We start from the raw sequence: 14,306 nt of genomic DNA, 5'->3' as shown, positions 1-14,306 counted from the left end.
ATCTGGTGGTTGATGAGAATATATTTAGATCAAATGATACTTGCTTCTTTTAAATTTTGGAGTTGTTTAAAAACACAAGTTTTTTTTCACTAAAGTTTTTTTTAAAGATATTACATTTAGCTGAATAATTTTGTGGTGGCATAAATATGTAACAATATGTTGCAAAAATCTAAAGTATGGTGAATTAGCCTCTTTTTCAAGTAATTATTAGGAGTCTCATGTTCTGCCAAAATACAATATAATAAAGTGGTCAATTCATAGAGACTCAAGTAGAAAATGTTTGGGCATCTTTATAAGTGAGTAATTGGTCTAAACATACATGTAACATAATACCATTATGCATGTCTCTGTTTTAATATTGAAAATGCTTTTTTTTGCACTGAAATTTCCTGTTAAAAAAAAAACAAACCAGAAAATGCAAATTAACAGCCTTTCATCTGCATAGTATTAAGGAAAAAGACCTATCTTTCCTGCTTCATACCCTCCTTCTAGTGTCCCCCACCCCATCTCCTCATCAATCAAGACTCCATTCTTAAGCCACACTAGGTTCTTTTTTCTCACTATTATTTCAGGACATAAGATCTCTTCACCACTTTGTGCCTTCTGCCTGGGATATCTTTCCCAGCAGGGTCTTTGCTGGTGGTCTAGCATTAGGCTTTGGTCTGAATGAAAAGGTGGAATGTGGAGTCCTTAAGCACAGGGACATGGGAGCCAGACTGTCTGAATTTCAGTCCTGGGTCTGCCAGTTACCAACTCCTTGACCAACTCAGGGCAAGTTATCAGATTTCTTTGTGCCTCAGTTTCCTTGTCTGTTAAATGGCAGTAATAACTGTATTTATCCCTCAAGGAGTTTGTGAGGATTGATACATAAATACAAGTAAAATTCTCCAAACTATCTGGTGCATAGTAAGTACTCACAAGGTCCACTGTTATTCATGCTTTTCCTACTGTGGCCCTAGTTCCATTTTCAGCTAGAACACCATTCTTTGGAGGTAGCAAAGGGGGGAAAAAGCATAGGCTTTCAGGTCAGACAGATCTTAGGAAATTCTTACCGACTCTCAGCTTGTTTTCTTATCTATTAAATAGAGATAACATCACTTACCTTGCAAAACTGTTTTACATTTGATCTCTTGAGGTCATAGATATGTAGGCAGGTAGTTTTGACTTAAAGACATTCAATAAATATTAGTTCCTGAGGAGAGGAGGCGATAAAAACCCACACCTCCCAACTTTTCAGAGAATAAAAATAGTCAGAAATGGGTTAAAATTGTAAAATTTTCTCTGGCTAGAACACAGGCAAGGCCATGTATCATGACCGCATTTATTTTAGTTCCATGATACATGTGGTTCTTTTCCCTTTTCTCCTTCCTGGAAAAATGCATCACATCAATGGATGGTGTGACGATCCAGCCCAACATACGTTTGTGAAAGTTTCCACATCTCCCCATGCTCTCCTTCTTCTTCTTCTTCTTCTTTTTTTTTTTTTTTTTTACAAAGAACAAGAAATTTTATTATCTCGAATGCTGGTGCATAACCAACGAGGAAGAAGCTACTTGAGGAGAGACCCGACATTCCACGGTCTTTTGGGCTCATTCCAGATAGATAGTAACGGTGCCAAGGAAAAGAGTCTATCTTCAAAGAAAATTTTTGTTGTGCAGAGTAGAATAGGGCAGTGACTGCGCTCTTATGAAAGCATTGTTGGAGAAGAAGAAACATATCAGGACTGTGGAAATCTGTTTTCAAGAATGTTCCTGAAACACCTGCCGCTTAGACTTTGTTACTGATCCTGATTATTTTCCTTGCATTGGGGAAAATACCTTTCATATTTCACTATAAGGAATGGTTTTGCTCTCCTTCAATAGCATTCTTTTCCTGTCTCTTTCAGCACCTGTGGTATAGAAATCTGGAGAGTGACTAGGGCGAAGCCATTATTGTAGCTTTATATTCTTGGCACTTAGCACAATACCTGGCACCTAGCAGGCACTTGGTCATGTTTGTTGAATGGTGCATACTTACCCTGTTTCTCCACTTAATAGGCGAATTAAATGTGAAGGCAGTTAGCTTTTAGAAAAATTAGAAAAATTAGAAAAACTTTTTAGAAAAATTAAATGTAGATGCTGACTTGTATTAAGGCCAATTCTAATAGAAAGATAATGATTCTATTTGGAGAATTCTAAGGGTATAGTTATAGAAGAATGATTGAAAACTGGAAATACAAATGACTTGTGAATATTTATGCAAATTCTTAAGTTGTACACATGTTTTTAGTTAGTATTAATAGGAACCCATTGTCATTATAAGCACCTCATAAATATTCATGAATTGATCATTTGGTGTGGTCATTTGATCATTTCTGAGGCCTTTTTTCCTCCTCTGTTGCCTTGCCTGTCTCTTGACTATTCATGTAAATGCCTTATTTCTACTAAGACATCGGAAAGAATATGAATCTAGAGGCTAATCAGTACTTTGTATTTATTTTCTCTGGAGAAATAGAGATACAAAATCAGAACATTGCAAGCTGTTCCTTTAAATATTCTCCCTTTTGCACAAGTAAAACTACTGATGTCATACTCTGTGGCTAATGAATGCTTATGTGGTCATGGAAGTAGCTGTGTAGGTAACCTAGGCTTTGTCAGACAGCAAGGTATCTAAATAAAAGTTATCAGTTCTGGAGTTTTACGTTCTTTGCAGCTTTAGAGGAGAATATTGCTCTTGTCTACACATAAGGGGTACAGAAGGAAGAGGAACCAAATGGTGAAGCACTTCCTATGTGCCAGGCATTCTTTTATTCCTTAATGTAATACTGGCCACTTAGAGTTGGCCTCTAAGTGTAACCCCACAGTAGTACCCATCAGCCTCCTGCAAAGCTGTAGCAAATCAGCTTGCATGCCAAGTCAAACCCCTTCTTAGTTATACAGACACAGCTTCAAGAGAAAATCCGTAGCCTTCCTCTGTATCTGGATTGTCAACCCCCTAAGTTCTCCACAGAAATTCTGGAAACATAGATGTAGATAATACCTACAGTTTACTAATGAGAGAAACATGAGATTAACCAGCTTGCCTGAAGTTATTAATAGACACATTTTGTATTTGAAAACTAAAACTAAATTATTTCCTAATTGCCTGTTAACATATTTGTATTAAAAGCTTAAATTTGGGGGCACCTGGGTGGCTCAGTCAGTTAAGCATCTGCCTTTGGCTCAGGTCACAATCCTGAGGTCCTGAGATCAAGTCTCACATCTAGCTATCTGCTCAGCAGGGAGCCTGCTACTCCCTCTCCCTTTGCCTGCCACTCCACCTGCTGCGCTCTTTCTGTCAAATAAATAAGTAAAATCTTTTTTAAAAATATGCTTAAATTTTTCAGGTAATGTTTAAATATGGTCCACCCAGTTGCAAGCACAAATCAAGTCTACCTTTTGCAGAAAAAGGGTTTTTTGGTCAATCTCAAATTCTATTATTAAACAATGTTAACTCCTTTCTCCTTCATAAAACTCTTCTATTTTTATAAAAAATACTATGGACATAGTTGTACTGTATTTTAAACTGAGGGGTTAATATATATTATTTCTAAGTTTCTGTATCTGATTTTGTGTTTTAACTTACATAATATGTGAGTTACTGATTTTGTGTGTTACTATTTGATTTCTTTTCTCCAGTTATATAGAAAACATTTATGATGAATACATTAATTTAATGTATGTTTGTGCTGTCTTTTCAGGGCTATTGATATTAAACATTGTTTTTATAGATTTGCATAATTATATACCTAATGCATTTCTAAGGAGGAATGCTGGCTTTAGTTTATTCCCCAAAGACTGAACCTTGAATGCCATCTTGTGGTTAAGGAGAGAATTAGCATTAGAATGAGCATTGGAAATATCCCTTTTAAAATAGAGACATGGAAAAGAAATATAGACAAAGGAAAAAAATCGCTTTAAAAAAATAATTTCTAAAAAAAAAAATTAAAAAATTAAAAAATAATTTCTGCCAAGCAACTACTTAGTATCTGCCTGGATGGTCTTAGACACAGGGAGCTCAGTACTTCAAGGACCATTCAAACAGCTGGAATCTCCTGTATTTCTAACTAAAATCTAATACCTTATGATATTCAACAACTCTAGGTAACAGGTAGCAACTTACAGTGCCAATAAAATTGTTAAGAATTTAAGATAAACGGGACATCTGGGTGGCTCAGTGGTTGAGCATCTGCCTTTGACTTGGCGTGATCCCAGGGTCTGGGATCGAGTCCTACATCGGGCTCCCTGCATGGAGCCTGCTTCTCTCTCTGCCTGTGTCTCTGCCTCTCTGTCTCTGTCTCTCATGAACAAATAAATAAAATCTTTAAAAAAAAAGAATTTAAGATGAACAAAGATTTGGGTTTCTAATTTTACTTTTTAACTTAATAATTATGACATCTTCCTTTACAGTCATTTAATTTGCATTTCTTTAGTGACGCTAAACATTTTTAAAATCATATATGTTTTCAGTTATATAAAGGCAAATGGGTGAATAAAAAGGAAAATGTTAATACTTGTGTAGTTTTTTGAAGACTGAGATTTATCAGAGAGGGATGAAAGGTATAAATCAAGTTATATTTTATGGGAGGGTGGAGGGTTAGAGAGAGAGAGTGAAAGAGAGAATTTTAAGCAGGCTCCATACCTAGGACAAAGCCTGATCTCATGGCCATGAGATCATGACCTGAGCTGAAATCAAGAGTTGGATGCTTAACCAACTGAGACATCAAGGCGCCCCAGTTACATTTTTTTTTCCAAAGTTATATTTATTCTGAGTAAGATTCCAATTTTTTTTGGTTGGTTTTGTTTTTTGTGTTTGCTTGTTTACTTGTTTTGGTGCTCACACAGAAGTTGCAGAGGGCTAAAAATTGTGTGTATTCTTGCTAGTTAGGAATGTAAGACCTCTTAATTCAAGGGGACAGTGAAGAAAGACTTCAGAAGGGTCATGCCTTAGCAATAGGGCTAGATTAGCACCCCCAGTAAAAGCTGTTCTAGACCCATAGGAAAGCTTAAATATCCTTGTATATGTCAAACTGATTTGTGAGATACTGACCTACATTTAAAACAACTATTATTCATCTTATAAAATGTACTCAAGGATCTAAAGAAAACCATGATTGTAATAAAGAGAAATTGAAGAGATGCAAAATGCCACTGGAACATCTACAGATAAAGTAAATTTAAAAATGTAAATATACACTGTTGGGAACAATAAATTACATATTATAGAAGAAATGACCCATGAGACTAAAAATGTAGCAATATAAACTCTTGAAAATAAGCATGGAGAGAAAAGAGACTGGGAAAAAAAAGAAAACCTCAATGAGCTGTATGGCAATATCAAGTGGTAGAAGTTACATGTGATTGGGCATCCCAGAAAGGAACTGACAGGAAAAAAATACATGAAGAAATAATTATGCCTAAAAATTTCCAGATTTGATGAAAGCTATAAACTTAGAAATTAAGAAACTCAATGAATCCCAAGGGACGTAAATATAAAGAAACCATACCAAGGCACATCGTAATCAAAGCACTGAAAGTCAGTGATAAAGAGAAAAATCTTCAAAGCAGCAAAGGATAGGGACGCCTGGGTGGCTCAGTGGTTGGGCCTCTGCCTTTGGCTCAGGGCCTGGTCCCGGAGTCCCAGGATCGAGTCCCACATCGGGCTCCCTGCATGGAGCCTGCTCATCCCTCTGCCTGTGTCTCTTATGAATGAATAAATAAAATCTTAAAAACAACAACAAAACAGCAAAAGATGGATAAACACACACACGTACACACCCAGACTGCATGTAGAGTAACCAAAGATAAGAACAATCAATAACTATATGTGAGAAACTTTACAATCAAAAGATAATGACAGTTTTATAGTTCCTGAAAGAAATTACTGACCTACAATTCTATAGTCAGTGACAATCTCTCTCCAAAATGAAAGTGAAATACATTTTTCAGGCCAATAGATCCAACTACATAGATGAAGTGAACAAATTTCTTAAAAGACAATATTTACCAAGATTCTCTTAAAAAGAAATGGAAATTTTGAATAATTTTATGTCTACTAAAGAAATTGAATTGATAGTTAAAAGCCTTCATACAAAGACAAAGCTAAACCCAAATGGCTTCATTGGGAATTTTTCTAGGCATTCAAGAAAACATATCAATATATAGAAATTATTCTTGAAAATAGAGCACTTCCCAATACATGTTATAAAGTCAACATTACTCCTTATTGCAATCCCTATCAAAATACCAGCAGCATTTTTCACAGAACTAGAACAAATAATCCTAAAATTTGTATGGAATCACAAATGACTCCAAAGAGCCAAAGCAGTCTTGAAAAAGAAGAACCAAACTGGAGGTATCACAGTCCCAGATTTCAAGATATATTACAAAGCTATAGTAATCAAAACAGTATGATACAGGCATAAAAACAGATGCACAGATCAATGGAACAGAATAAAGAACCCAGAAATAAACCCCCAATTATATGGCCAATTAATCTATGACAAAAGTGGCAAGAATATGCAATGGAAAAAAGGCGATCTCTCCAACAAATGATGTGGGAAAACTGGACAGCTACATGCAAAAGTATGAAACTGGATCACTTTCTTACACCATACGAAAAAATAAGCCCAAATGGATTAAGAACCTAAATGTGAGACCTGAAGCCATAAAAATTGTAGAAGAGATCACAGACAATAATTTCTCTGAATGGTCATAGCATTTTTCTAGATATGTTTCCTGGGGCAAGGGGAATAAAAGTAAAAAAATATTGGGACTACATGGAAATAAAAAGCTTCTGAAAAGGAAGGAAACAACTAACAAAACTAAAAGACAACCTACTGAATAGAAGAAGATATTTTCAAATGACAAATCCAATAAAGGGTTAGTATCCAAAATATATATAAAAAAGCTTGTACAACTCAACACCAAAAAGCCAAATAATCCAATTTAAAAAAATGGATGGGGCGCCTGGGTGGTACAATTAAGTGTCCGACTTTTGGTTTCAGCTCAGGTCATGATCTCAGGGTTATGAGATTGAACCCCACATCAGGCTTCGTGCTTAGCACAGTCTGCTTAGGAGACTTTCCCTCTGCCCCTTCCCCCTGCATGCTTTCTTTCTCTTTCACTCTCTCTCTCTACCTCTCTCTCTCTCTCTCTCTCTAAAGTAAAGAAATAGTTGGGAATTTAAAAAAATTTAATAAAAAGAAACAAAATAAAATCGGCATTACTTCAATACAAAACCAAAGACAGTACCAAAAAGAAAGAAAATAAATCCATTATAGATAAATACACCCCATATACATTGATGCAAAGATTTTAGATAATTGAATCCCATATATATAATTATAGTAAATAACATAGATGTAATAATAATATAAATTAATTATACATGACCAAGTGTGGTTTATGCCAGGAATGTAACCTTGGTTTAATATTTGAAAAATTTGGACAATGTAAAATAGAGTAAGCAAGAAGAATCATATGATCATCTCAATAGGTGAAGAAAATGTCAACACTAGTTTCTAAGTGTCTGCCTTCACTCAGGTCATGATCCCAGGGTCCTATCAGGCTCCTGGCTCAACAGAGAGCCTGCTTCTCCCTCTGTCTTTCACTCCTACTCATGCTCTCTTTCTCTCTCTCACTATCTCTCTCTCTGTTATGTAAGCTCTAGGAAACAAATGTGCCTTACCTTACCAGTTGATGCTTTTATTACTTTTATGGTATTAATCTTACACCACATTTGTTTGCTTTTCTAATGACTACTCTGCTAGGAAACATACTGGAATAATTTCTGTTTACCATCACGCTAGTGAACACTCAGAACGTCAGCACAATCATACCCCGTTGCTCTGCTTGACTGTCTGATTTGATATGTTTGTCTTCTCTTTCTCAAAAGTAATGTACACTTCCCAGAATTCATTTGGAAATTCAGATGACTTCTTTTTCTTATTCTAGGTATGCTGCTGCTGTGGCTGGGCTGGCTAGAGAAAGTAGAAGGCTTTCCAAAGCCAATTATCCAACTGAAAGAAATCAGCTCTGCCCAACTCCAAGTAAGTTGAGTTCAGCTTATTTGTTTTGCTTTGTTTTTAGCACTAGAATATTAGTCATAATAATAAATGTAAATCCTTTTTAAATTCAGATAAGTATAAATCAGTGAGACCTAATCTTGTGTTCTCCTTTTAAGGTTGCTTTAACTCTTTCTAACAAAATAAATTCAGTAAATTACTTATATGGGAATTGAAGCTTTGAAAAAATTCATTTATTTACATTTTGAAGCTTACCACCCTTTAATAAGTTAATGTACAATTTGAAAATCTAAGGGTAAGTTTCAAGGTGTATAAAAGCATTCAAAACAAAAAAAACTCCAAATAAACTGATCCCTAAAGATCATTGTAGACTCAGAGATATATGCAATATGGCTGAAAATAAAGGACTAATGTTGGTTGAGTTGTTTTTGGTGATCTTTTTTAAAATTAATGTTTTAAAAAATATTTGGAGGGCTCCTGGGTGGCTGAGCCCCTTAAGTATTTGCCTTTGTCTCAGGCCATGATCCTGGGGTCCTGGGATCGAGCCTCGCATCAGGGGGAGCCTGCTTCTCCCTCTTCCTCTGCTACTCTCTCTGCTTGTGCTCTCTTGCTCTCTCTGTCTCTCTCAAATAAATAAAAGCTTTTAAAAAAAAAAAACCATTTGGGATAAGTTGAGGGGGTTTCTTGAGCAAGAAGAGAATTGGTAACCTATAATAGAAATCAACTATGGAGGGGAAAGCATTGGGTTTAGATACCAGGCCTATGCAATTATGAGAAAGGCACCAGTTTCTGCATCCTCACCAGTACTGAGTACATAGAAAGTGCTCAGTAAATACTTGTTTCTAATATCCTGCCCTAACATGGGATTCTTGTGACTAAGTGACTCTATATATGTAAACATTCTTTGTAAACAGGAAAGTACTAGAAGTCTTAGTTATTGCATTTCCCTGATACCTGTCCTGCAAACACAACAGCATAGGCATGCCAGGCACAGACAACAGCCTTCTATTCAGTGGTTTTTCAAGAGCCCTGTTGCCTTATCTCTGACTTGCATTTCCCTGGCTCAGATTCTTCTTCTCTTCCTCCTTCTTGTTTTGATGTACCACTCAGATTTCCTTATCTGACCTATCAGCCTCAATCTTCTCTATTCCATTCTCCAAGAAACTTGCCTTTTCCAGCTGTACTGTGCTTCTTCCATGAACTCTCTGCCCTCTGCCATCCCTGTGCTCCCGACATGCTCACATCTGCACCAGAGGGAGAGATCTTTTGGTTCAGTTGATGATTACAATAATTCCTGTTCATGCTTTGTCAGACTTCTTTCTACAGCTCCCATCTGCTTGTGTTTTTCTGAGTCTAAAATCTTTTGTTCTCCATTTCGTTTGGGATAAAATTTATACTCTTTGACATGGCAAAGTCCTTAATGCTCTCATCTCTGTCTGCCTTTTCAGTGACATCTCTTCACACTCTCGGACTCTCACCCTAAACACAATACTGACCTAGTGGCTCATGACTATTTTCCTTCCTCATGTCAAAAAAATTTGACAAGTGTGCTGTGTTTTTTCATATTCCCACTTGAAACACCCTTTCTTCCTTTCCTTTCTTGTACCCATCCATCCTTTGAGATTCAGCTAAGGTACTTGCCTTCTCAAGGAAATTTTCCCTGTGGGCTATTAGTGTACTTTTGTCATGCCATCTCATGGCTCCCACAGAATGGGGAGCCCGATGCAGGTCTTGATCCCAGGACCCCCGGGACCCAACCAACTGGGCCACCCAGGTACCTCTAGTTTTCTATTTCTATGTAACAAATCACCACACACTTAATAGCTTAAAAAACACATGTTTATTGTTTCACAGTTTCTGTGCGCCCAGAGTCCAGGTATGATGTAGCTGGATTCTCTGCTTGGCATCCCATAAGCTATGATCAAGGTGTGAGCTGGGCTGCAGTGTCATCTGGGGGCTTGCATGGGGAAGGGTTGCCTCTAAGCTCACTAAGGATGTTAATGGAATTCATTTTCTTCTGTCCTTAGGACTGAGTCCCCAGCTTCTTTCTAGCTGTATGCCAAAGAGCTCCTTTAGGTCCTAGTGGCTGCCTGAAGTTTATTGCCATGTGGGCTTTTCCAACATGGCCTCCTACCTCATCTAGCCAGCAAGGAGAGTCTTTAGGGCAAGTCTGATGGGAAAATGGAGTCTTATATAATGTAACATAATCATGGGAGTGAGATTCCATCACCTCTTCCATATTTTATTGATTATAAATAAGTAATAGGTGCCATCCACACTTAAAATGTAGGAGTTTACATAAAGATGTGAACACTGGAATGTGGGGATCATGATGAGCCACCTTAGAGTTTGTCCTCCATACATGCTATGTTCTGTAAGTCTCTTTACTGCCAATCTCCTTAGAAAATGACCTCCTGAGGAGAGAGGCCTACCTCTCAATCTGCCACCGCACAGCACTTCATCTAGTAGCCATTCAGTGCTCATGAATGAGTGAATGAATACTAGAATGAAGTAGAGTTGTTATGCTTTTATCATCTCTGATCCTGGAAGAAGATAAATAAACCCTTGATGAGTGAGCAAAGTATGAACGGTGAGCTGGAAGAGAGACACTTTACGGAATGTTGAAAAACTGATTAGATCTCCATGCTGAGCCTGCCATCTTTGAAAAAGAAATAAACTATATTTAGTGTCTAATCTTACTGCCAAGAGGAGAAACTATATGTAAGAGGTTGTGGTAAGTTAGATTATTGTTCAGAAATATTCACTATCTGCGAGGCCCCTGGGTGGCTCAGTCAGTTAAGCATCTGACTCTTGATTTCAGCTCAGGTCATGATCTGAGGGTTGTGAGATCGAGCCCTGTCTGCTTGAGTTTCTCTCTCTCCCTCTGCTCCTCACCCCACTGTCACCCTCTCCCCAAAATAAATAAATATTTTTAAAGGTTTTATTTATTTATTCATGAGAGACACAGAGAGGCAGAGACATAGGCAGAGGGAGAATTAGGCTCCCCACGGGGAGCCTGATGCAGACTTGATCCCAGGACCCTGGGATCACAACCTGAGCCAAAGGCAGATGGTCAACCACTGAGCCACCCATTTGTCCCAATAAATCTTTTTTTAAAAATAAATAATCATTATCCTGTTCCATTTCCATAGGCAAAATGTACTCTCTTGACCCCTGACTTTGAATTTTGCCATGTGACTTGTTTTGATCAGTAGAATATTGGTGGGTATGGTATGCCAAGTTTGGGAAGGGTTTGTGCAATTTGGCTTGCTCTTTTTCACTTCTGCCACCGTCACAAGAACATGCCTGTGTGGTCGCAGAGAAAGATTAGAGCCACAGAGCTGACCTTCCCCAGACAACCTTCCCAGCTATTCCCAGCCCAGATAAGCCAATCTCTGGCAGATCTGCAGACATGTGATCTGAACAAATGCTTATTGTTGTATGCCACTGAGATTTTGTGGTTCTTTTTTTTTTTGTGGTTCTTTATCACGTAGCAATAGTGAACTTATACAGCATTTGAAAGGGAGGCATGACTGTTGAAAAAGGAATGAATTCTGTGCTCCTCTTTTGTAGAGGGGCTTAGCATGCCAGAGTTTGCTACTGAGAAAAATTCACCAGACATTGAGGAGGTGGGAGGAAAGAAGAGGTCTTTATTCCTGAGAAATTGATAGTTTCCTTAGACTGAAATTCCATGCAATTCCACAAACTCTTACTTTACAGATATGGTGGATTCACAGATATCTCCATCAATTCTTAATTTTTGTCCCATTTTGGGTGGCGAGATATGTACAGCTCCTTGTACTACCCCAGGAAATCCTGGTTTTCCCACATCAGGCTAAAGTAGGTAGTGACTACTTTTCCAGTCCTCCAACTATAGCCTTCCAGACCTTCACTCTCTCACATCTACCCACACCTGTGTAATCTCTATTTTCTATATTAAACTCCTCATTCTTGTATTAGCTATAGGGCCTCTGTTTTCCTACCTGAACCCAGACACAGAAGTGAATGGAAATAAATCATTTGGCAATAATCAGAACTCATCAGTCAGAACAAATGTTAATATCTTTACCAATTAAATTATTTTTCAGGTTAAAAAATATATATATATAAGCAGAGTTTCCAGGATCCATCCCCAGAAAGGCATACAAACTATATGGCAATTAGTGTTTATGCTTTTATAAGTTATTTTGTTAACATAGTAACAGAGTTCTCACCTTTGTATTGATTCCAACCAGTATATACAACGTTTCTTGGAGGGATTTATAATACTTAAAATTTTTTGGAAGAAGGAAGTTCAAAATAATATTTTTTCTGTGTCATAAGGAAACATTTTTATATTTGTTTTACATTATGCTCAGCTACTCAAACCAGAATTTCTTTTTATTGTTCTGAGGAGGGTTTTTTGTGTGTGTGTGTGTGTGTGTGTGTGTGTGTGTGTGTTAGGTTTTGTTTTTTAGCAGAGCAGGAGCTAGAAGGCAAATGGTCAAAGTGATTGACTCTCAACATTTATTCCTGGCCAACAACTGGTGTCAGCCCATCACGGTAATCCCATTTCCCTTGCCAGGAACTAGCTTAGGAGCAGTATGTGACACAATTCTGCCTGAGAGGAAGTATGCTAAAGGCTTCAGGAGAAGGTTTTCCTACTCTTAAAAATGAGACTCTGAAGAGAAAAATTGCTTTTTTTCTCTCTGGATGTTGCCATGTCTGATGTGGATACTAGAACAGCTGCAGCTCTCTTGCTGTGACTCCCAAGGTTGAGAACACCACCAAAGATGGGAAAGCAGAGCAGTGGAAAGAACTGGTCCTTCATGATATTGTTGAGTCACTGGATCATTCAATCCTGCCCTACCTCTGACTTTCCTCTTCTGTAAGATAAGACATTTGCCTATTGTTTAAACTGGTGTGAATTGGGCTCTGCATCTCTTGTACCCAAAAACATGTAAATTCAGAACAGCCTACACATGGTTAGAAAGAGCTGGAATTAGTTGATCAATGATGTGTTCATAGAAAATAAAGTAGATTTTCTCAAGGGAAAGACAGAATTTACATTTAAGTTAATGAAAGCTAGAAATTAATATTAAAATAGAAAACTAAAAATTCAATCATTGGAGACCTCAAGATTCTCCCAGGATAATGGCTATTGTCTAAGCTCATAGCTCTCTATAAATCTATCTATAAAACAAAGAGACCAGGAGAACAATTCACTCATCACCCTTGTCCATAGCATGACTAGAAGGCAATGAATATTATAAGGTTTATTTGATAGGTAATTAGGGAAATGAATGCATGAGACAACAAAATTTGTCCTGGATCCCTTAGTAGGCAATGAATTTGGTGGTAATTGTGCAGAAGGGAGGAAAATGCAACAAGGTCATTGAGGTAGCAAAACAAATAGTGCCAATTAGGGTTAAACATTCCTAGAAAACAAGTTCCCCATGTTGAGTAGAAATATTGAGCAATATGGATATGGTATCTATATTCTCCCCTTAAAATATAATTAGTTTATTTCCCTGTTTACAAGACCTATATAAAAAAGATGAATCTTCTTTGTATGATATAGGAGGCTTCCTTAATCCTGCCTCAGTTTAACTAGCCAACCCCACCAAACTCTCCAGTTTAACAAAGGGATTTGGGATCTGATGAACCTGTGATGAATTCTTAGTAGCTAAATGTCCTTGGACAAGTTACTGTAGGTCACTGGGTCTCAATTTCCTCATCTGTAAAATAAGGATAGCAATACCTGCCTGTCACAAGGATCATATCTAGGTTAAATAATATTATCCAAATAGACTACTTAGCACAGCAGCTGGCACAGCATAAATGCTGATGTGTCAACTCCAATTACTTCCAAATCTGTCAAGTCCTCTTCTACCTTTGTGCCTTAGTAGATGCTGTGTCCTTAGTGTAGACTGCTCATACCTTCCCTCTTTACCCTTCTCTGTTCAGCAAACTGCCCCTCCTTTGTCAAAATCTAAGCCTGTTTTCACTTAGACCCAACGATTCCACTCTTGTGCTGCTGAAGCACTCACAGACACTGTTTCCCTTATATGCTTACTGGCACTTAGTGGGGACTCAGTAAATAATGTTAAATGAATGAACTAACAAAGCATAAAAAGATAGACCATAATGGAAAGAATGATTTATGACAAATTAATTGCAAAATGTGCAATTTAGAGAGTTGTAAAGGTTGCTTGCATTCACTACACAATCTTAGGCACTAGAATAAATGCAGGAATGCATCTTTTTTTTATTGTGTTCCCTG

The 14,306-nt window shown here is 37.4% G+C and overlaps 1 protein-coding gene across 2 annotated transcripts in view; it reads left to right on the top strand.

Annotated features, from left to right (window-relative positions):
* Positions 1-14,306, top strand: part of UBE2U (ubiquitin conjugating enzyme E2 U) — a 56,394-nt gene that overhangs the window by 41,783 nt on the left and 305 nt on the right. For both annotated transcript variants that reach the window (XM_041772081.1, XM_041772082.1), the window contains one exon: positions 7,974-8,068. In XM_041772081.1, the coding sequence (XP_041628015.1) occupies positions 7,974-8,068 (95 nt within the window). The remainder of the gene's footprint in view (positions 1-7,973; positions 8,069-14,306) is intronic.

Source organism: Vulpes lagopus, chromosome 10 (assembly GCF_018345385.1).
Source record: "Vulpes lagopus strain Blue_001 chromosome 10, ASM1834538v1, whole genome shotgun sequence".
NCBI classification, from domain to species: Eukaryota; Metazoa; Chordata; class Mammalia; order Carnivora; family Canidae; genus Vulpes; species Vulpes lagopus.
Note: the sequence above shows the minus strand (reverse complement) of the source record. Positions and strands in the feature narration are given on the sequence as shown.